The sequence below is a fragment of the Triturus cristatus genome, chromosome 3_2 (genome assembly GCF_964204655.1).
Source record: "Triturus cristatus chromosome 3_2, aTriCri1.1, whole genome shotgun sequence".
In the NCBI taxonomy this organism is placed as follows: domain Eukaryota; kingdom Metazoa; phylum Chordata; class Amphibia; order Caudata; family Salamandridae; genus Triturus; species Triturus cristatus.
The window spans coordinates 258,969,597-258,992,480 of record NC_140584.1 but is presented as its reverse complement, the minus strand read 5'-3'; the positions used below and the strand labels follow the sequence as shown (position 1 = coordinate 258,992,480).

The 22,884-nt window shown below is 43.4% G+C and overlaps 1 protein-coding gene across 1 annotated transcript in view; it reads right to left on the bottom strand.

Moving 5' to 3' along the window:
• Nucleotides 1-22,884, bottom strand: part of RPA2 (replication protein A2) — a 62,710-nt gene that overhangs the window by 17,034 nt on the left and 22,792 nt on the right. The window contains exons 2-7 of the mRNA XM_085647569.1: nt 22,456-22,562; nt 18,600-18,701; nt 6,169-6,282; nt 5,562-5,636; nt 5,021-5,137; nt 2,049-2,171 (exon numbers count right to left, since the gene is read on the bottom strand). Coding sequence (XP_085503695.1) covers nt 2,049-2,171; nt 5,021-5,137; nt 5,562-5,636; nt 6,169-6,282; nt 18,600-18,701; nt 22,456-22,562 — 638 coding nt within the window. The remainder of the gene's footprint in view (nt 1-2,048; nt 2,172-5,020; nt 5,138-5,561; nt 5,637-6,168; nt 6,283-18,599; nt 18,702-22,455; nt 22,563-22,884) is intronic.

Below are 22,884 nucleotides of genomic sequence, written 5' to 3'. Positions count from 1 at the left end.
CGAGAAAGCAGAAGACACACAATTGATGGACGGAATGCAGAACAAATCAAAAAATCACCCCCAATCAAGAGATCTGGGTTAAATCCATCTTTCTTTTGCTCACCATGCCACCCCAGTTTAGACCTGGACATATGCAAATCAGTCTTGACCCTGTGCCTCATGGGAACAGAACAGCCGTAACTGCCAAGCCAGGTCCTCCCTGGACCGGAACACAAGCAAACTAGGACCGGTTTCGGGGTCCCTGCAGAAATAGGGAATACCCCCATCCTTTTAAAGGCCATAATCCAACTCCATTCAAATACATGGATCCGTATAAAGTTGGGAGAGGGATCCTACGTCTCAAGAAAAATACAGAACTCCTGTGGCGTCAAACAAGGATGTGTGCTGGCCCCCCCCACCCCCTCCTTTTTAATCTTTTTATCTTGGACTTCTCAGTTAATGGATAAGGTCAATTCCCATTCCCCTCAACTAGGTGGATCCTGCATTAGTAATTTGCTATACGGTGACAACCTTGTTTTACTTAGCCACACAAGGGTCGGACTACAGAGACTACTTAACCAGCTGCTTCCCTACACAACAAGTAATGCCCTGGAATAAAATGTATCGAAAACAAAGTCAATCACTTTCGGGAAGCAGCAGCAGCCGAGTGGCGGGTAGCATTTTAATGGCAAAAGCATTGAAACAGCGACATCCTATAAATACTTGGGGATTCACATGGACTCAAGTGAACCTTTTTAACACAGATAGTAGTGGTTAAGGCAAAAGCCCTGTCACTATAGGCAGCACTAATGAAGCTTGCGAGACAGTTACTCAGACCAAGCCAAACTCTGCTTCTAACAGTTATGAAAGCAAAGATCACAAACTATTTAACGTACGGTGAAGAGATAATGCTGGGGAGCAATTTTAACACGCTGAATAAAATAACAACTAGAATTTTCAAGCGAGTATGGCACCTGCCAAAATCTTCATCACCAGCTCAGATAAGGCTTGAGTTTGGTCTATTAGATCATCGAGGTGTCGGGGCTGGCGAATTTATCAAACTGTGTAACAGACTGCACAACTCGCGGGAAGGAAGTCTAGAGGCCAGGCTGTGGCAAGAAGTATCGGCCTGCCAAATCGGTCAAAAACAGATGCCATCTAAAACACCCCTTGCAACTGCTCAATGTAGAAGAATGCTGGGGCACTAACCCGCCACAGCAGGCATTAAAACTATCCATCAAAAGAAGTGCCCGACTCTGGTCCTGTCAAGCCCGGGGCAGCGGCACCTTATTTATCAGGCACTTATGCATTTTCATGAAAGAAAAGGTTTATGGTACTGAGGATGTGTGAATGGCCTTTAAGACACTTACCAGAATGGCGCCGTTCAAGTGACAACACAGAGTGCAGGGGGTGCGGGTACCAATCAAAATCGATTGAGCACGTGGTTTGTGTCTGTCCCGCATTTTTTAACAGAAAGATCTTGTTGCGGGGCGAATGGAACAAACACGGAGTTCGATCATGCCAACAAGCCATCATAGCAGCTATGAATCCAGAAAACATGATGCTCAACATCTGGTTCACCAAATTCTTCACAAGAGCGGCTAAAAATCTCAGAATGGCAGGATTGCAATCAACCCCGCCTCAACCTGTACACCCGCGACGACACTTGAGCCTTCATCGAACTGTCGAACATTCAGACAATTACCAATGCCTGCTCCAGTCTTCATTGTTTTACTCCCCCCTCATTCTATTTTTGAATGGCAATGTTCGGCTGTTTCTCTGGTTCTTAATAACGATGATATTACCCTTGTTCAGCCCACATCTTATATTAGATAAACTACGAAGTTGGACACTTACATACATTTAATATTAAGGAAATCACGCCCCAATGAATTTTAGAAACACCACCGCTTCCTTTTTCAACCATTTTGTATTCATGATCCGAATTTTTAACTTTTCTGTATACAAGTATTTTTTTTTTTAATTGTCATGATTTTCAGTAAACAATAAAGATAAATTGAAGCAAGATCTTTAAACAGTTTTGAAGAACGTATTTGCTTGTTGCTTACCTGACTCTGATGAGGCGTCAGCCCATGTATCGGAATGTCGCCACCTCCACTGAATCCTCTGTTCGCATCTCCCATCATAGGACCACCAGGAGTTCTTGGAGCAGAGGTCCCTCCCACCATGGACTAAAATAAACAAGTAGAAAAGATATCAGGACCCACTGCAGCCTGCAGGGTAGATCCTAAGCGATACAGCTAGTTGACAACCTGGCTCTAAATTAAAGTTATCAACAATAGGACACCCAGCAATGTACTGATGATTTTTTTCCTTTTTTTTTATTTGGAAGATGGAACAAACGTCATTCACAACATTTGATGGTGCTTCTCAAATAATAGTTTTCAAGAAGAGGGGGAGAAAAAAAAAAACACACTAAAACTAAAAAACAAATCTGTCTCACTGGGCACCCTTTGTTTCCTAAGATTCTGTGCAACGATACCTTTCTCAAAGTATACTTGCTCAAAAAAAAAAAAAAAAAAATCACCATTCAACACCTACAATACAATAACATGTATTTTATAAATTAATCAGGTATTCACTTAAAGTAAGAACCAAAAACGTAACTGTCCTAAACGTTACACACTTTTCCTTCTGTTTTACCCTCCTACCTGTACCATCACTCCAGATCCCCTTTCGCCTACACATCGGCATTCATAATATAAAATGAGGCACCTTTGGCCCGAGAGTTCGTGAATACTAACTCAAGATGGTTGCGAGGTTGAGGGCAGTGACCGCACTGACAAATGAAGGGTTGCACAGGGAATGCCTGTTCAGAATTATTAGAAGGCCTAGAGGGGGTAAAATGCACTGGAGGTTCATACAGGTGGCCATGGGATGGCTAGGTACAAGGACCCCTCCATAACTATGTGGAGCAAGGACATACATGAATGGGCGACTGCCAAGGAGGTACATCTGAAACTCAGTCGTAAGTAAATTACAGGAGGATCTAGAAACATGGGCCACACTACTAGAAAACATGTACACAGATCAGGATGCGGACGATTAACAGGGTACGCAGCCTGAAGACACAGCTCCCTCCAACACACAGGAGTGCTCCTGAAGGAGCATAGGGGAGACAGCGACTGCCTCGAGATCGTGATGAATACTGGGTTGCCAACATCCACTAGAATATTTAGCATCCAGAAACTATTTGGGCATGATAGTTCCTTGAAGTCCATAAATTATAATTCGATCCAATAACTTGCTAACTTTTCTTTTATCACAGACTATATTAGAAGCCAATCTTCCATGCCCAATAAGAAGCAAATTCTATTAAACCACTCACCCAGCTTCGAGACCTTAGCACTGCTCTCTCTTACCACAATCTATTTTGTTGCTAGAGTAAATGTGATATGATTATTATATTGGTGTGTAGTGAGAATGGGATCTCATACAGCTGAAAAAGTATTCACCATTCGGATCTCTGGGACAATTCCTATTACCTTCTCAATTTCCTTTAACACCTGGACCCAGAACTCACTCAAGCATTGGTAGTATCATGCATTGTGGTGTATAATACATTTAGCTCTGCCTCTGTCATCAACTGTTGGATGTTTTGTGAAATGTAACATGCAATCTGACCAGAGGTGTCATTTGAAGAGATTTTTGCCGATCTTGTCTGCACCCTAATCATGCTTAGCACCCATATGTGAACTTTTGAGAATGTTCATCTAAAGAGAGCCCTAGTTCTCTCTCCCATGCCGCTTGAAAAACCTGTCTAGTTGGTTAGTAAATAACTACCAGCAACTTGTAAATTAATGGTACATAGTATGAAACGTCTGCCTACTCCAGCAGGAGTTTCTTAAAAGGTGAGCAAATGGTTGCACCCTGATTAACAGTAAGATGAACCAAGTGCCAAACCAGTGCATATTAGAATATTTACTCTTCTGAAAAACCCAAGTACCTCTTCATTAGCTTCAAGCTTTTAATGTTGCCGATATTAAAGAGGCCACTGACCCTCATGCAGCCCCCTTCCTTCTTCAATGAAGAGGAGTACTACCTTGACATGACAAAATGTGTCTGATAAAGCCGGAGTAGACTGGATGATCAATATGGGCAATGAGGGAGTTCACTCTACGAGTTTAGTAAATACTTTTACATTTGTATTTAAATGGTGTATATGCACAGGTGTGTAGAGGCCACATTCCTCAGTGTCCTAGTTTCAATATCACTAACACTAATGAATCCATCATGGAGTGCTATACTATCCAATATCTTGAGGTGTTGAAAACGTCAAAGAATTCCCAACACATGTGAACAAAGCTCTAAGTTTATTACAGTAGCAAAACCATCTGGGGCATGACCCAAAGAACTTCCTCTTGTAGGCTGAGGTAATCTAACTGAAGAGCGTTTTTCAGGGATATTTTGCATAAAGGAAATAGTTTGCACGTAAACTATAGACTTTTCAGCACCTTTCTGCTCTCCTTTGTTTTCTTTTTCAAACTTCTTGGTTAATTTAACTTGACCATACTTAACAGCATTTATCATGCTGATTACCAACATTCCATTCAGCATTGGGATCAATCATAGCTCTGCTTTACACGTTTGACTTTTCAAACAAAATCATAAATATCTTTCTATTGCAGTAATCTGCAGATCTTATTCCACATTGTATGTAAAGTATGCTATGTCCATCACAGATACAGATTACCACTACATACCGCCCCAACTATTAAGATAAATCGCCACATCACTGTGTAGGTTCGGATAGAAAATGTGGGACTTATTCAGATTCCTTTCCTCGGTCTCATGAAGGGATCCTATTTAATCCTCGAAACAAATCTTCAAAAGCAGGTGGTGCATCCAGGCAGTAACACCACCCTTTCAAAAAAACAAAATTGTTTCTTTAGCTTAAAAAGCAGAGACCCTCATCAGCAAAAGACAGATCATGAACAGTTAATAGTATCACATTCGTAGCAGCACGACAAACTATATAGATTTTTGAAAATTAGAATCTAAACATAACTAGTATACATACCATTCCTTGTGATTTACTGAGAGCCATATGAGAGTGCACCACTTCCAGCATGTGCGATGTAAACTCATTCATATCTTCTAGTGGTAAAATTTTAAATGCAACCAGGCTCTTCGCATTCTGTAGTGACAAAACATCACATTATTAGAGGTCATAGTTGGTGAATAAAAAAGTGATGCAAAGAAAAGCAAAGCACCTGTACAGTTTGGCAAATCACAATCCTAACACCAAATGAACTTTTACAAAAGTAATCTTTAATAAAGAACGTGCTCAAGTCCAATACTTGTTTTTTAACGAGCATCTTTCTTCAGGACCAAATATTAGTTTATACAGTTCTCATTGTACATTGGAAACTGCGTCCCAAGGGACATCAAGGTGCAGTATAAACATCAGTGAAGGTAGCTTACATATGAATATAAATAGCATGGTAGACATCACATTTGGGGAAAACCTGAAAGGTTAACCATACCAAAAAGTAAACATCTGTGTTAATTTTGAGTTCCCGAAAGAATAAATGATGAAACCACTCAAGAAGAAATTGTACCTGAAACGATCGTAAATGGCCAGCAACTTTCACATAACTTCCTGGGGGAAGAACAAAATTCTCATTGCTGGACTCCTAAAAAAGAATTCCAAAGAGTCATTTCAAGATGTATGACAAATCAGACTATATATTTAGTTTCTAATCACTGTCTTCTAGGAAGAGGTTATAAAAGGGGGGGCTGAGAAAACAGAGCTATAGCAACAAAAAAACGCGTAAAGAACCTTCATTAATTATGAAATATTTTATTCCTCCTAGTTACTAGAACACAAAGCTGTTCAGTCTTCCAAACATGCAGTTCCTAACACATCAGCAAGGTTTGCATGCAGCAAACAGCTGAACTACATTTCCCTCACCAATAATCCATTATCGCGCTAATTGTAAAGATGGTATAGTGATTCTCCAGCACATATTTTATGCTTAAACATTCACTTTGCATTTGAAGGATCAGTCTTCACGTTGACACACTGAAAATGCAGGACTAAAAAAAAAAATCACTGAAACATGATCTCCTGTAATTGATAATATAAATAGCAAACTCTTTTCACTTGACATGAAAGCAGAGACCTGAGAAATACAGGTCACAGCCAGCAGCAAGGATTGCTCTTACGTCAGTATCCACCCACTGCCTCACGTCCATCGGAGCTGCCGTCATGTCATCGACTTTGTACATGATGTTAGTCGGTGCCTTTTCAGCATGTCGGATTACTCCTACAACAGTCACCTGTATTGGATAAGGGAAGACATAACAATTTAAGAATAGTCAACTGTATGTACATAACTTGTATTGTTCATGACACTTGGTGAACAGGTCGCACTACGCCAGAAAGATCAGACAGCAAGTTAATGACTTGGGAACATTATTTGGTGAGTTTCACATTGCTGCACACCGGTTAACCCAGCGAAAATCTCTTCGCTTGACTGATAGATGCCAAATAAATTGTGTTACATTTCACTCTCCTTATCTAGATCCAGTTGTATCAGCCTAGTACGGATTGAAAAGGCTTCCTGCAGAGGTTGAATAAAGGGTAAAAGCATGAGGCAGGGAAGTAGTATAAATAATCTGGTTGCTACTTTGTTGCTTTTTGAGTGACTCCTCTCCATGACCCTTCTCTAGGACTCTGTTTCGATATCACTAGCTTATACCAGTCTTAGGCATTGGCCCTAGGACGTGGGCCTACCCGTCCCAAACCATCCTGGTAGGTGTTATGACTCTCCTGACTTGGCCTTCTTCACTACATAGTTTAGGTGCCTTTAACCTCACCTGGCTAGTTCCATAGAGTTTTTTCAAACGTGCCCACCTTCTGCAACGCTTTGCAGTATTTCTGCCATTCCATCACTTCGTTCTCTCTGGGCACTCCTGACTCCACCACTCTGCTTGCTTTTATCTAGTTCAGCCACAGCCATCATCCTAGCTGCATATTCCCAACCTCTTTCTGCAGCGCTGCAAAACTAGGAAAGGCTTCCAGTTGTTTTTGTCCCTAGATCACTTTCTCCATTGCAGACATGTCTCTTCCTCCCCACTAGGCCCTTCTTTTTCCTAGGAACTGGCCCCATTAACCCAATTTCCTCAGTAAGTGCATCCCCAAAGAATCCCTGCCCCTGCTTTTCAGTCTGCTCCCTGTAGCAGCTCCGGGTAGTTTGTTTATGTACTTCTCTTTCCCTGACACACTTTCCTCTTTCACACCTCTGAGCAGCTCTGAATTGTGTCCACCCAAGGTGTTGCATAGAGATTTCCAGTACCTGTACTCATTGCTATTGCCTCTATCCCCTTAAGCTTTACTCACAGTTGTGTCCCTGACCAACTGTGCACACCCAATCCTCAGCTCCTAACCACCCTAAGACAGTCTAACATTGACATCTGAGGAGTATATTGTTCAGGGCTATATGGATAGGTTTTTCAAACAGTTGGGTAAAGTTGTTATGGAGAAGAGGGGTAATTGTATAATACATTTGAGAGCGATGTACAGTTTAGCACAGCCTTGTTCGTAACCTTTGTGCTAACCATGCTGTTCTGGTATCCTGCCCAGGTTTTGTGTTGGACTCTTGATGTACACCAGGTCTCACAGATCTGCTATACTTCCAACTGCTGAAGCTGTTAAGGGCAAATGTGGTAGTTGGCTTGTCTTGGTATTGTATTGTAATAAACTAGTTTGCCATCATAAGCACAATCTACATCCCTTTCCATAAGCAATTTCACATATGAGCATTTACAGCACTAATTAAGTAATTAAAACAGTGCAAGTTTAATATTTGTTTCTCTCCATAGTTATGCTTTAGGCATTTGCCATAAGAAGAATCTTTAAAGGTGTTCAAGTTATATACGGCTATATATTGCAGAGAGAGGATGCATAACAATGGCAACTTTCCTAGGCAAACATGGATTGATACACATGATAGATTACATTATTCTGAAAGTAAAGACCTGTGCGGACCTGAAAGGGGCAATAAATTCCTGTAATGAAACATTTACCTCCCTGTAATCAAGAATGACAATCTCCTGAATTATGATAGGAGAGGCAAAAAAACACTTTGTAACAATTTATTTGGCTACCATGGACTGGAAAGCCTCAGCCATGGATTCACCATCTGCCAGAAGTCCAATATTAAAAGGGCTTATTAACCCTGGAACACTGTACTGATGACACTGCTCGCCACAAGTTATACACAAATCAGAAAACTGTATTTATTTGTGTATATTTAACTGATTGCCAAAGGTACTGTCCATGCACAGGATCTCAGAGCCACCAAGGAAACCTAAGCTATCAAACCCTGCCTAGAGTATCACCACAAAGCCAGAACCCAGCTGGGCCACAGCCTGACACCACTCAAAAACTAGGCGCCCTTGTTCTTCGGTCAAAAGCCTGGGGCGCTCCGGGCCTTTGGACAGAGCAACATGCCTCCAGTCCTTCAGACAGTCTGTTAGATCATCTTTTCCACATTTGCATCAATTCCACCCCCCACATCACAACAGTCAAACCATTTGCTCCTCCCATCAGACCATTTACTCCATCATCGGGCTTTAACTCCTATCCTAATGTCCACCGCCCAATCAGGCTGTTACAATTACACACCCCACTTGTTATGCAGTTTCTTTGCACCTCGCCCATCAAGCAGTTTCCTATCGCCCTTACACCATCCAGACCTGGACCTCCAGCACCTGACGCTTAACCCAAACAAGTCACAATTCTCATTTGCAAAACAAGAACTGGCAAGAAATGGGACAAACATGGATCAATGACTTGAAATGTAACCGCTTTAAATCATCGGTCACCAAATGGATGGTGGTAACACTGTGCCATGGCCTCCCAGATTCCACACTGGGCCCCCCTTAAGCGCATCCCACAAGCTGCGGAATATCATATCCAGGGCTCAAAGAGATAATATTCACATCAATCCATCCCGAAAGAGCTCCACTGGCTCCATCTTCGTAACCAGCTACATCATTTACAAAGCCATCACAACCAGCAGCCATGCTAATCTTGAAGGCCAATGTCTCTTGTGGCTCTCAGCACACCTGCAGCCAGAACACCACCAGACTGGAGTCTAAGGGTAATAATAATAATTTTAAAAAAAAGCACAGCAGGCCTTTTCTTTCTACGTACCCAGAATCTGAACAACCTCCCTGAATCCATCACAAACGCTGCTACAATTTAGGAAAGAGTTGAAGACCTCTTTAAAGAACAGAAGATCATTAACAGTACACTTCTGTTCCCAGTGCCCAGCTGAGCCCCCATCCGAACAGACCTGCTGCAGAAAATGTGCATCACTGGTAGAACTACGGTCCTCTAGCCCTATAATCTGATGAGAGGAAGCAAATGAAGGGATGGGAATTCTTGCATTGTGTAGTACAGCCCTGCAACAGAGAGCAAAGCCACTTAGTATTCCCCAACCCTCAAAGTGGTGTAAACTGACAAATGTAACCACGTCAGAAGTAAATAATCCTCTGTATCAAAGCAGATCTTCGAAAATGTTTGCCAATGCAGACATCCAGAAAATTGACACCTTGGAGCAAGGTGTGCGCTAATCTGTTAAAGAGGTGAAAGAAAGTTTGAACCATTCGGGCAGCCGTTATTTGACACAGGCCAGACCCCTCAAAAAATTAGGGGCCCAAATACGCAGGCTTGAAGACAAATATGAAGAGCATAAAATACCTCTCTAAAGAAGTGATTGAAATGGGTGGGCTGCCATGCAGGATAATGGTGGGCATGGAATCCAAGTGCAGGTGTGTTAATCAAATGCGTGGGGAGAAGAGAATTGGTACTGTTTTCCTGGATGCAGAATACAAATTACATGGTTTGTTTTTATTGATGGTGTTCCCTTTCAAGTGAGAACTGGGTGTGGGATACAGGAAAAACAACTAAGGAAAATATTTGATTCCTATAATGTGACAGTGCTTAATGCTTCCAATAAAGGGGAACAGGTTTGGTCTTCTGATTGGGTGAAGGTCTCAGATAGGTTGCATTCAGAAGACTTGCCTAACACAGGAATACCAAAGGAAGCTATAGTCAAAGTTTTTTTCAACCCAGTTCCTTTCCTGTGCGTATTAGGGTCAACCACGTAATCTACTAGGACTCTTGCAAATATTTTTTCTCCCATAAGCACAGTTTGGTATCATTCCTATGCATGTATTGTTTATAGACAGACCACACTTACAGTGACAAACGGCCTTATGGGTGCGGACGTGGATGATTTTAGTGGCAGGTCATGAGCCAGTAAACAGGTTATTGACGCTTGCAATAGGGAGGACCATCCTTGGGTAGGTGCTAGGCTGGGGATGAAGCTTGCAGGTACCAAATTACATTGAAAGAACAGCAAGAGGCAATACAAAATATTTAAAGAAACTGTAGAAGGTGAAATTGCTGGGAAATAGCGCCTGAGATTTCACAAAGCCCGTCATCAGACGCAGAATTACAGCAATCATGATTTAGGGCTCTGAACCAAGACAAATTAGAAAAGGAGCTTAAAGTGGGCAGCTCAGAGGGTATCGTCAAGAAGCTGAAAGTCGTGAGGGCTCAGTTGTTACTGCAGACAAATAGAGCTGAACATGTTGCTCTTAGCCAAGCATGTCTTCTATGAAAAAAAATATATAAACATACATTCTAGCAGCCAAGTTGTGCGCCAAGAAAAACAGGGCCTGGTTTAACATTATGGGATGTAAATAGGAGGGTAATCCATAAGGAGGAAAAACAGGCCCTCTTTTAGGACTTCTACAAATCCCTTAACAGTGGACTCCGCTAAGATGTGCAGCCAAATGCCAAATATTGAACTCCGAGTTAGCAGTGTTGCAGGAACAAACTAGAAAAACTGAGGCTATCATTACGAAAAATGATATCAAGGCCAATGAATCTTCGGCAGCAGAGAAGGGATGCTTTGTTGAGAGATCTCAGCTCTCATTGGAGGCAGGGGCACTGAAATACCTATGAATCACGATTGCGAGCGAGGTGCCACCTTATACACAGACAGCTAAATAAATCTCTCAGTCATTTCATATGTGCCAGACCCTGCCAGTGAAGTCCTAAAAGATTAACTGTGGGAGCTGTAGGGGCAGATGTGGGCTTCATTTGGGATGGCAGGAGAGTAGGACATTTCTGAAGATGCCGAGATAGTGTGGATTACACATCTAAACCATTATAATCAAGCAGCAAAGATCAAAATCTTGAAGGACCGGTGCGCTCTTGAATCTGAAACACACTGGCTCTGAATTGAGCAGGCTGTGGTATCCCAAACCCCTGTAGAAAAATATTTGGCTACCCACTAAACACAAACTTAAAGCCTTATGTATCAACCTGATTACGGCCATATTGCTGAGGTCCTGGAAAGGTTAAGCTGAAGACCGATCACTACTTTCCCTGCATCTTTACCCCATATTCACAAGTCCTGCATTTCACTTCAGCTGAAGGTCAGCTGGCCTTCCAGAAACAGAAAGACAGCAGATGTCACAATCTCATTTATGTGAGGGAAATCAGGCAGGACAGAGTGGAAAAGGCAACAGTATTAACAGCTATTAGCTGAAGACACAATCAGCAGTTAAGGGTCAGGCCACTAGCGGGCTTACTGCTTTCAGAAACTCCTGCTTAAGACTTCAGGAACCAAGGGCTTAATTTGTCGTGTAGTTCCTAGGAATCCCCAGCACCTGCACGTTTTGGATGACCTAAACTGAGGACTTGGTGTCCTGACCGTTTCCGGACATCTCCTCAGGATATGTCAGCCGTTAGACCAGCTAGCTCTAAAGTGCCACGACCAACCCCCCTGTATCGTACAGTGATGTAGGTAGTCTCTGGCAACCACTGAACATGATAACCCTGATACCTCAGGGATCGGTGAAAACAGTACAGTACTTTTCTCTCAGTCACTCATGCTCACTTACTCTCAGAAAATACAGAGGATGGCGATTACAATATTTCAATAAGTATTTATTGATCCAGCGTCAATCTTGTGCAAAACATATTTGCTGTGACAATCTGGAGACAGAAGCATACGAAAGAGATTGATGAACATAAGCAGTTCAGATAAAACAGTGGCAATTTCATATTCCTAAAATGTGCGCCCTACGTAACTTGCCTTTTCCTAGCCTTGATATGTATGGGTAGCATGTATCCTACCTGGATGAGACGTGCGTTGAGGCCCTGGTGTGTGCAGTTCGCCGTTTGGAGGATTCCCGCTGCTGGCTGCCCCTGTGTGTGTCTCCCTCCCGCCGCCGCGTTTGAAACTCTCGCGGCCGCGGCTTGGAGGGGACCACATCTCCCAGAGTCACCTGCTTCCCGGACCGGAACGAGACGCCCACTGGCCGCGCCTGGCGGCGTTACAAAACCCAAGGACACTCTCCGTGTCGCGGGACCGCGCGCGGGCAGCGCCGGGCTGAGCCCGGGCAGAGGGCGGGCCGTCTGTGGCCGTCCAGGGCCGACCAGGCCGGGCTGGGCTCTCCCCTTGATATTAAGTGCTAGAAGTAAGTTGCTGCAGTTACAGTTCCTGGACTATTGACATTTGTGCAATCTCTGACTGTCGTTGCTTATTGACCTGTCTGGTTCTGTGTTAAATGGCCGGAAAGGGGAAGCGTCTCAAAGTCCCCTCCACAGTGGCTGGGACTATGGACCAATTTATTACTCGCGCTGTCTCAGTATTGGAACATGAAATAGCCATTACTGAAAGACGCCTTTCGATTGATCCTTCGCCTGGCAGGCGCTCATCATTGGGCCCGCTAGCTCTTGTAAAATCCCCAAATATTCTTAGAGAGCAGCTGCGGGGGGAGGTAACACTACTTTCAACGTCTGATTCCTCTCAGCGACTGTTATCTTCACCCAGGAGGTCGATAGATCTCGCAGTCACGACGGATGCAGTGCTAGAGGAGGAAGTTGTACCTACGCCCGTGCCCAATGTTCCCCATGCTCCCCGTCCCCAGACTAGAGCAGGGGCCAGATCTATTACATCTACCAGATCAGTTATTCAGAAAAGGAAAAGGGGAGGGGTTGTGGATGGCGGCAGGTTGGCAAAAATACCCAAAGCATCCAAAAACACGGTACCTCCCGACATCTCAAGTACTAGCGCCCATCCCTCCATGATCGACACCAGTACACACGTGCCCCCCCTATCTGATACTAACAACATAGTCTCCCAGTTAGAACGAATTGTTCGATCCTTAATTTCCCCATTATTGGAAAGGATCGAAAAGGTTGTAACAAAAGTTGACAAATTGGAACAATCTATCCTGGATAATTTTTGTTCGCTAAAGAATGTTGTTAAGCAGTGCACTAGGGATATATCTAAAACTAATTGCACCCATGAAGTAAACCCTACCTTTGCCGTCCCATCCTCACCTGGCATACCTCCCGCCCCTGTTCCAACTACTACAGGTATTGGTTTAGGCACAGATCCAACTATGCCACCTCCAAATACCCAACAACCACTACGGCGGGAGGGAGTTCTACAAAACAATCAGCCCCTGAGGCGAGAGGGTCGGCCAAGTAAAGTACCCATGGGCACTAACATTATGAATTTAGAAAACCCGAGCACGACTGTCGATATAGCCCTCCCAGGTAATGCATCCAGCCCACTCTCGACCCAAATACATTTACCACTAGAATCCTTTCCCTATGTTGTGGTATTAACGGGTGTCCCTGAACTCCCTACTAACAAAAATGAATCTTTTGAGCAACTAAAAAATAAAGTAAGTCACTGGCTCAACATCCATAGACCAATCCCGAACGAATTGAACGGTCGGATTCTTTTTGTTAGAAGGGTTCAATGGATAGGCTCTCAACCAAACAACATCCAGGGAGATTGCATTATTGTCAATTTCAAAGACCCACGCCTCTCTAGGTTTATTACTGACCACACACCCTACGGACCTAGATCTGGAATAGTGGCCTACAACCTGAACTATTTTTACACTCGAGATTCTTGTCACTGACAACTCCATAGTATGACAACCCCCTTACCTCTTAAGACACTGAGGGCAAACGATAGCATATCCATAGATGCCCAGGCAGTTACTTCTCTGGCCCCGCTAGGACCACACACATCACCTAGAGCCCTATTGTCGTCTCCACCCGCGCTGAGCGAAAGGGCAAATGCACCTAGACAGACTATTGTGCACCACACCACACGGCCTAGTAACTACTCTGGCACCCTTTTGTCTTGGAACTTGGCTGGTATTAAGACTAAATTTGACTCACCTGAATGGGTTAGCTTTGTTAACAATTATGTGTCTGCCTATTACAGGAAACATGGTCCTCTGAGGCTCGGTTCATGCCGGGATACTTGAATTTTTACGTCCCAGCAACGAAAGGGCCGAAAGGCCGTCCATCTGGTGGACTAATTATTTGGGCTCGCCAGGATTTATTCTCACGCGCTGTTGTGATTGACACTGGGTCCCTGGATATTCAATTAGTGAGACTAGCTTTCGATCACAAGGGCACTTTGGATATTTATAACATCTATCTTCGGGGAACGAAAGGGAAAAAGTCAAGGGAGTTGGACATTCTATCTACACTTATTGAATCTAAATCGTGCAACAGGGACTTGATCGTAGCCGGGGACTTTAATGTTACTTTCGAACCCCTTCTAGATTCAGACTCCGAATGGGGTTTCGACCCCGACGAGGACCGACAATGGGGTATTCCAGTACTTTCGCTACCCCCTATTAAAAGGTGGTCTATGGTAGCAGTTCAGGTAAACGCACTTTGCCTCGAAAGCGGCCTACGGGCACTGAACGGAAGAACAAAAGGAGACAAGCTTGGAGCATCCACCTTTGATAATGGCCGTTCAGCTAGCAGGATTGATTATGTCCTTTGTTCTTTGAGGCTGTGGTGCCATCCTATAGATATGGTGGTGGAGCCAAGATTAGAGAGTGACCACAACCCTATTTGTGTTTCTCATAGATGGTGGGGCAAACCCCGCTCATTGATCAAGGAACCTACTTTGGCTCCCTCGATGTGTGTGCCAACAAATGATATGCGGAGGCTAAAATGGACTGTAGTAAAGACTAATGTCTCAGTAATGGCTTGTATCAATACTAATCTCTCTGTAAGTATTGCGAACCTTGAGGAAATTTTGAAAACTAAAGACCAAAATGTGCAAGCAACTAGAACACAGGAGTCATTTTTTGAGGGTCTACGTGCCTTCTTCTTCACGCAATCAAGAAAGGGTACCAAGCCACCGTCTAAGCAACCTAGGTGGTATGATAAACAATGTAAAAGTGCAAGAGGCACTTTGGCTCAAGCCCTCTCTAGTGGGAGTATACCACTCATTCAATCAGCTAGATCTGCTTATAAGAAAAGCCTCGCCCAAGCAAAAAGAAAATGGGACGAATTGTTCTGGCTCGACTTGAAGGAGGCTTGCTATGCCCGGGACACCAGACTGTTTTGGAATGTGTTAAAGTGGGGCAGAGGGGGCTTGCCTGAAAACCCCTCAAACCACGTCACTCAAGAAGATTGGTTGGCGTATTTCAAACCCCAATATGCACGTGACCCCCATTATAGAAACTTGGGCTCAATTCCATATGTCTTTTATTCGTCCGGGCCCTTTAGCTCTAATGACGTTTTAGCAGCTTTGTCTTGTGTAGCCGCAGGGCGGGCCCCTGGCTTGGATGGTGTTCCATCTGATCTTTTCCTTGATAACAAAGCTTCCTGGAGCAAGTACATCACTCTAATTGCGAACGCTGTGGCTGGAGGTGCCCCAGTACCTAAATCCTGGGGGGGTGCTATCATAATCCCAATATATAAAAAGGGTGATAAAACCCTCCCAGGGAATTACAGGCCCATCAGCCTAATCGACACAATCCAAAAAGTCATTGGGAGGATGGTACTGAATGAGGTACTCATTTGGATCGAAGCTAACAAGATCCTTTCTAGTCTCCAAGCTGGCTTTCGCAAATTCACCAGCACCGTGGATCAGGTGTTCCGCTTTAAGCAATTGCTCTGGAAGGTTGTTGAACTAGGCAAAGGCAGTCTCTACGTCACTTTTGTTGACTTAAGAGCTGCCTTTGACCTTGTCCCCCGAGAGCATCTCTGGAGAGTTCTCGAAAAGCTCGGTTTACCCCTGGAGCTCTTGACTCTAATCAGGAGACTGCATGAGCCTAACTTCGCAAAAATACAATGGGGTGGCCCGGGGGAAACAACCCCCGAGTTTCCTGTTGAGCGAGGAGTGCGTCAAGGATGCGCCATGGCCCCAACACTTTTTTCTTTGTATATCAACGGAGTAGTTGATTATATGCTTCAAGCTAACACCGACGCTCCCAAGTTGGCAGGAGCCCCTATACCAATATCAATGTTTGCCGACGACACCCTTATAGTGTCTAAAACCCCGTGCGGCATGCAAAGGGCTCTGTCAATTTTTGAAAATTTTTGCAAAGATTATGGCTTGGAGGTTAATGTGTCAAAGACCAAGCTTATGACATTTAACCCACACCCAAGTTACAGAACTGGTAAGCTCATAATGAACAGCCAAATTCTGGAGGAGGTAACAAACTTTACCTACTTGGGTATTCATGTGTCCCACAATAATCGGTGGAACAGACATTTAGAATTGTCCACGTTGAAACTCACCCAGATTACGGGAACGCTGGTCAAAGAGCATAAAAAATCCCTTACTAAACCGGTCAAACCAGTGTTACAAGTATATGAGGCAAAGGCCCTAAACTCAGTCCTGTATGGGGCAGAGCTCTGGGGTTTTGACGCATTAACATCCCTAACAGCCGTTGAAAACAAATTTTTTCGTTACATTACTGGCTTACCACAAAGTACGCCAATGGTCCCATTGCGTTATGATCTAGGTAGAAAGGCCATTAAGGACCTGGCCAATCTCCGTCCGGTTTTATACTGGAGGAGACTATGGACTACACCGGAGCTCCGATCTTACGCAATGGGTATCATGGACGTAATTCAGGTTGACAAGTTCCATAAGATAGGGTGGCTAAGGAACCTCCGCGAATCTTTAAAAGCTCTGGGGTTGGAAGGCCTATGGAACGATCCAGTTGTTGCTGAGTTTCCTGCCAAAAAGCTATTGAAAACATTATACTGGGAACAGGTAACTCACAGGGTGTGGGGCGCTTCTACTTCCTCCACGATGACCAGCCGTTTTCTAGAGGCAAAGGTCACACCTCTTTTAGAACCTTTTTGGGATCTGATCACCTCGCCAAGGGATAGGAAACTCTATTTTCAACTTAGAGCAGGTTCCATCCCACTCAGGGCCCTAACTAGCGGGTGGTTTGGTGCAAGCACATGTTCCTGCCCTGTTTGTGGTGCCAAAGAGGAATCTATCGCCCACTTTCTGTTCGTTTGCCTTGTATACGCTACTCCTAGACGTCATTGGCTTTCTCCTCTATGTAAACTACTGGGCACAAGGAGTTCTGCCGTAGCTATTAGAATCCTACATACAAGCACTTTACCAGTCCATTCAATAGTCTTAGCCAAATACCTGGGGTGGGCATGGTCTCTCAGACTTAAAGCCCTTCGGTGCCCTGAGAAGGCACATAGGTAGGGCCTTAAATTCCGCTATAATTCCGCTATCATTAGTTTGTTATCCCCGTTTTAATCACTGCTCTTATTATTGATGTGTATTGTACATCATCTTGTCTGCTGCAATGTTTAATATCTCTCTTATTTACAAATTTTATCTATTTATTGGAAAGATTTTATATTATCAAGTGATTGTGATATTTTATAACTGTGCATTTGTTTGTGTCTTGTATGAATTACTTTTAATTCGAATAAAGACTATGATGATGATGTATATGTATACATGTAGCTAGGTAGCCAAGAAACCCCTGGGGAAGAACCATCCCCCTCACCTGATGGTTGAGAATGAAGGACACCGTCTCTGCTTCCAGGATGACACCCCGCAAGGGATGTCAGATCGATGCGTGTCGAAGATTCAGCATGAAGGACGCAGTGTCAGCTAGGAAGGGATTCTCCTCTAATTTGCAGGGGGAATAAGGGTCTTATACTAGAGTGGTCATTCCAGGGTTTCTTCTAGAATCAATATGTTTTGAAAACAGACATAACTGTTTTAAAAACAATCATGAATGTTTTTCCAAACAAATGCGATCATGCACAGCTGGCTGTTTGCCAAGGATGAAAAAAGTGGTGACCCTTATACAGAATAATTATACCGTGCTTGAGGACATGTTCATGTACGTCAGGTACAGGGATTATGATAGAATACCGAGAGCCTGGTGTCAAAGAGACAGGAGCAAGCTACTAGGTCAAAGGTTACCTGTTCAGAACAGTTATTGTCGTGTGGATGGGGAAAACGTATATAAAAAGGGGTATACACGACAGGACTAGCCTAAAGGACATGACAAATTTTACATCATTCACACAGAGCCGCAAATACTTACACCTTGGAGAACAGCTAATATTACTTAAGAGGTATGCACTTTGGAATGGGTTGCTCTAGCTCTTATTTTTAAGCACTTCGTAGTTCACAAAGGCAAATATTAATCCATACAGTCCACTTGGATTCATACTTTTATTACCCAAGCAAGCTCTAAGAATTATTTTGACATGCTCATGTCATATTTTCGGGACATTCTTCGATTACCTGTGAAAGCTCCACTTCTCCGATATGAAAAACCTCAGCAACCACAGAGGCGGAGAGTAACTGAGAGACTGTACATGGGACAATCTGCTGAGACCGGGAACGCTGAAAATACAGTTTAAACAAAACATGTAAATAACAAGTAACATCAAACCTTTCTCAATATACTCCTCTCCTCCTGTTAGATTCTTGAATCAATCATTCCTTATCCATGCACTCGGACCTAGCTCTTCAGTGCACCATAAAGAGAACTGCTCTCTTACTCCCAATTACGTGGACCAATTCTACACATAACCCAATACACTGCAACTAAATGGTTTCACTAACATTCCGCTCTGCAAGAATTCTCTCCCACTACCCCTTGCACTCCTCTATTCCACCTCTCACCTTCCCCTACATTGGTTATGACCCACTTAAGCTTCCCTGGCGAATATTACCTTTTTATTTACTCTGCATCACGTTTCCTTTTCAGCTTTCTGTTATGACCCACTTCAGGGACTCCTTTAGCGCTGCTTGCGCATGAAGCAGTGCGATTATCTTAGATCAAATCAAAATCTGATCAAGGTAACTCCTCCCAAACCATGAGCATATCAGTCTCTATAACCAACTGTTTATGTGAAAACCCATACTATGGTTGTTACACCCATGAATATCAGTCTATTCTACCTATAAACAGTAGATTTCTATTAAAAATATATACAAATCAAATGAGGTTCTCAACCAATCTAAACCCTCACAGGTTCCCATTAACAAGGACACAAAAACAGATTTGAAAAACTCTGGAAAATGTAATTTGTAACAGAACACACTCGACAAATCGGATCTACACCTATTAGTCAAAATGATAAATGCTAATCTTTTGGTCACCTGTATATAAGTTGTACCTGCATAAATGTTACTGTGTGTTTGCAGAATATACATCACACCCAAAGGTTTGACATATCTGTCTCTTTAACGTGCTCCATTGGCACAGATGCAAATTTGCCAAATCAATGGTGGGGCCCACCTCTCCTGAGGCAATACTTGCAGTAAGCAAAAACAGGTATGGTGTCTGCGACCATTACTTATGGGGCTGCGCTGATTTCCTATGTATGCTAAGCGCTACAACATATATAGTATGATATATTTCTGCTTTGTTTTAGGAGGAGATGCAGATCTGAACCCTCATGTGCACCATTGCGTTTATTAACTCTACACTCAAGAGAAACAGGGGACTCATTCTCTAGGTCTATCATGTTGCACAGAGATAAAGTAGAAATATTATCCTTTGTTAAACTGGTTGAGATAAAAGAAGACCCTGTTCTTCTGCCTTCGTTGCAAGTCAGTAACAGGACAGTTTTATTATCATTGGTCTCTTAAGCACATTTACACCACAGTTATAAATGCCCATTAGGTTCTGGCCTTTAACTGCAGAAGGTGGACCTCCTTCCTCCTAGATTACTGCTCGAGAAACTTTGGGAAAAACACTGCATTGGAGTGGGTCCTGCAAATTGAAACTCATATCACCCAAGGTTCCGGAATAGGGAATCACTGGGAGGGTATACCTAAAATAGGCAGACTCTTTGGATTAGAAAGAATCAGAAAAATATATTTAGTCATTCCCAATATCTCCATCCTCCCCTTCCACCAGAAGAAGGAATCACTCACCCTTTCCCACTTGACTCACATCTGTCCCTATGGACTAACTAGAACCAGCTCAAGTCTGCATTAACTGCTATGATGCCTAGATTTGCTTCCCTTCTCTGGTTCTTCACTGCAAATAGCTGCGCCTAGAGGAGGGCATTTCTTAACTTCCATTCACCACTACACAAACCTGATCTCGCCTCACTTGGACTTCTGAAGACAAGAGACAGGGTGGTTGGTTTGCTGCAGTAGCCACTGCTGCCAGGTCTTCCTTTCCCTGCTCCCTTTTCCTGCTGATGGGGGACGGATTAGTGGGTTCTATCACCTCCTCCTACTCATACACGCATAAATCTGACACCGAAGGGTGTGGGAGGCTTGAAGCAATTATTCCTCCATCCACATCCTTCCTACAACTTCTTGCCAAGATGACTGCTGGTGGCACGCTCTAAAATTGATGTTTATGACAGTCCTCTTTGAAAAGGTTTTGCTTTTTTGGTGTGCTCAGGGTTGCCCACCTTCTTATAATTGTGTTATGCTGCTATGGTAGTACCCCTTTTCTTGCTTAAACCCGGTTCTCTTGCCTGTTCTTCAACTCAGCCGTGCATCTCCTTTGGTGTGCCTACATGCAGATCAACATGCTTTCCCACTAAGGCCCTCCACTCTGGCTAACGTATTGGGGAAGGATCTTCCGTGTCTATTGGATTGCACCGTGTATTGCAATAGTGATTATGTCTTTGTCAGTTGAAAATAATGCAATCTGTGATATATATTAAGTGAAACTGAATGTTCCGACGCTGCCAATGATGATGTATGTGTTTCTTCCTAGGATACGTCTGATGTTTTAGCACAAGTCCATCCATCTTTGTGGTCCCAACATGCTAGTGCTGTAGGATTAATTTTGACTGAGCCTGTTAACATTTGCGACAATCCCTTTAAAAAAGGCTTCCTGGTATAAACCTCTCTGACCTGTAGCGGAGGCAAGAATCCTGCCTTACAGAAACAAAAGATTTTTATGTCCACTGTTAGCATTACCAATACTCTTATTTTATGAATTAAAACATATTGATTTGTGCAAAACATTAATGCGGTTGTGTTGCATAGTTTACCTGTTCTACTAAACTATTGTTCTTTCTGCTGTCTGTTTTACTGTTGTTGGTTTAGATTAAACACTGGCAAACACCACCCCTGACAGCACTGGGAGGGTGATGTGGGTGTTTGGAGGAGGAGGAGCAGTGGTAGAGGCAAGGAAGCCCTCTCTCCCCCCAGACCAGAGTTCTAGCTGTCTCCATGAGACTCAGGCTGATTCAACTCAAAATACCGGGTGTACCACAGCCAATCACAACTGACTCAAATCAAACATGGCCAAGACCCACACTGTCTAATGTGTGGAGTGGCAATGGGTACTTTCTATCAAACCATTTGGCAATGCTCCATAATGCAAAGCTATTGGCATACGAAATGCAGCATATTGTCCTCGGTAGTGGAAAGGCTGGTGATACCAAAGCTCAAAATTATGCTGTTTGGATTGATTGGGTGTGGGGGGGTTACAGGTGTATTAGACTCCTGGTAGTCACAGATCTCCTCATACAAAAAGAGATATAGCCCACCATTGGAGGGCTGAGCAGGCACCCCCTGTGATGGCATTGAGTAATGGTATGGCCAATTGTGCCAATTCTGAGTAACATGTATACAAATCAAGATGCTGCCATCAAATACACAGCAAGATCTGTGTGAGCCTGGATAGCCTACTCCACGGACATACATATGTGACTGTTTAGTGATTGTTACCCTTTGTATGACTACGTTACAGCGGGGACGGGAGATGGGATGTGGCAAGGATGACGCGATTTGTATGATTAATGTGATCATCAACCCTCTTGTAAAATTAATAATAAGAGCTGGAAAAAAAGGCTAAAAACCAAAATGAGCAGTGAATAAGAGGTATTCTGCAATGCACTTACGATAAACTACATAATATCAGTAGGGAGCGGTTTAGTTTGGTGCAAAGTATAGCAAGAGTGCAGAGAAAGAAGTGTGCTCTAACCAGAGCTCCAACAGTCTGACCAAACATCCTTTATCCAATTTGGATAAAGGATGTTTCATCAAACTCTTTGATTCTGGTTAGAGCACACTTTCTTCTCTTCCCAAAATGGCTTTAAAGTAGGATTTGCCAAATGCATACTAAGTTAATTAGGAAAAAGCAGACAAGCTGGATACAAACACACAAACAACGTACCGATTTCTTCTCGCCTTGGGTAGCTGCAGGTGATCCAAACCCACCAGGTGACTGGGTGTATCCTCCGCCACCCATTGTAGAGCCCCCATAACCTCCATCAAATCCACCTGTGATAAGAAAAAAAATTAAATCAGCTAAAGCTGGTAAACGCCATGTTAAGAAAAAGATGAGTTGCAAACATGCATTGCATAGTCAACGAGGAGGAACATTTGTAGCAAAGGTTAGGAAGCACCTGTTAGGCTAGATGTACATTAGGCCATGCTCTCTAAAATCAATGCTATTCTACCACAACCAAACAGTGGTACCCTAGGTCACAGCAATAGTGGCGCCTGGACACCCTTCGGGGAAACGTGCTTTAGAAAACGAAAGTCAACATTATACCTTGCACAACAACATGGTCCACAGTAAGCCATGCTGGCTAAGACCAGA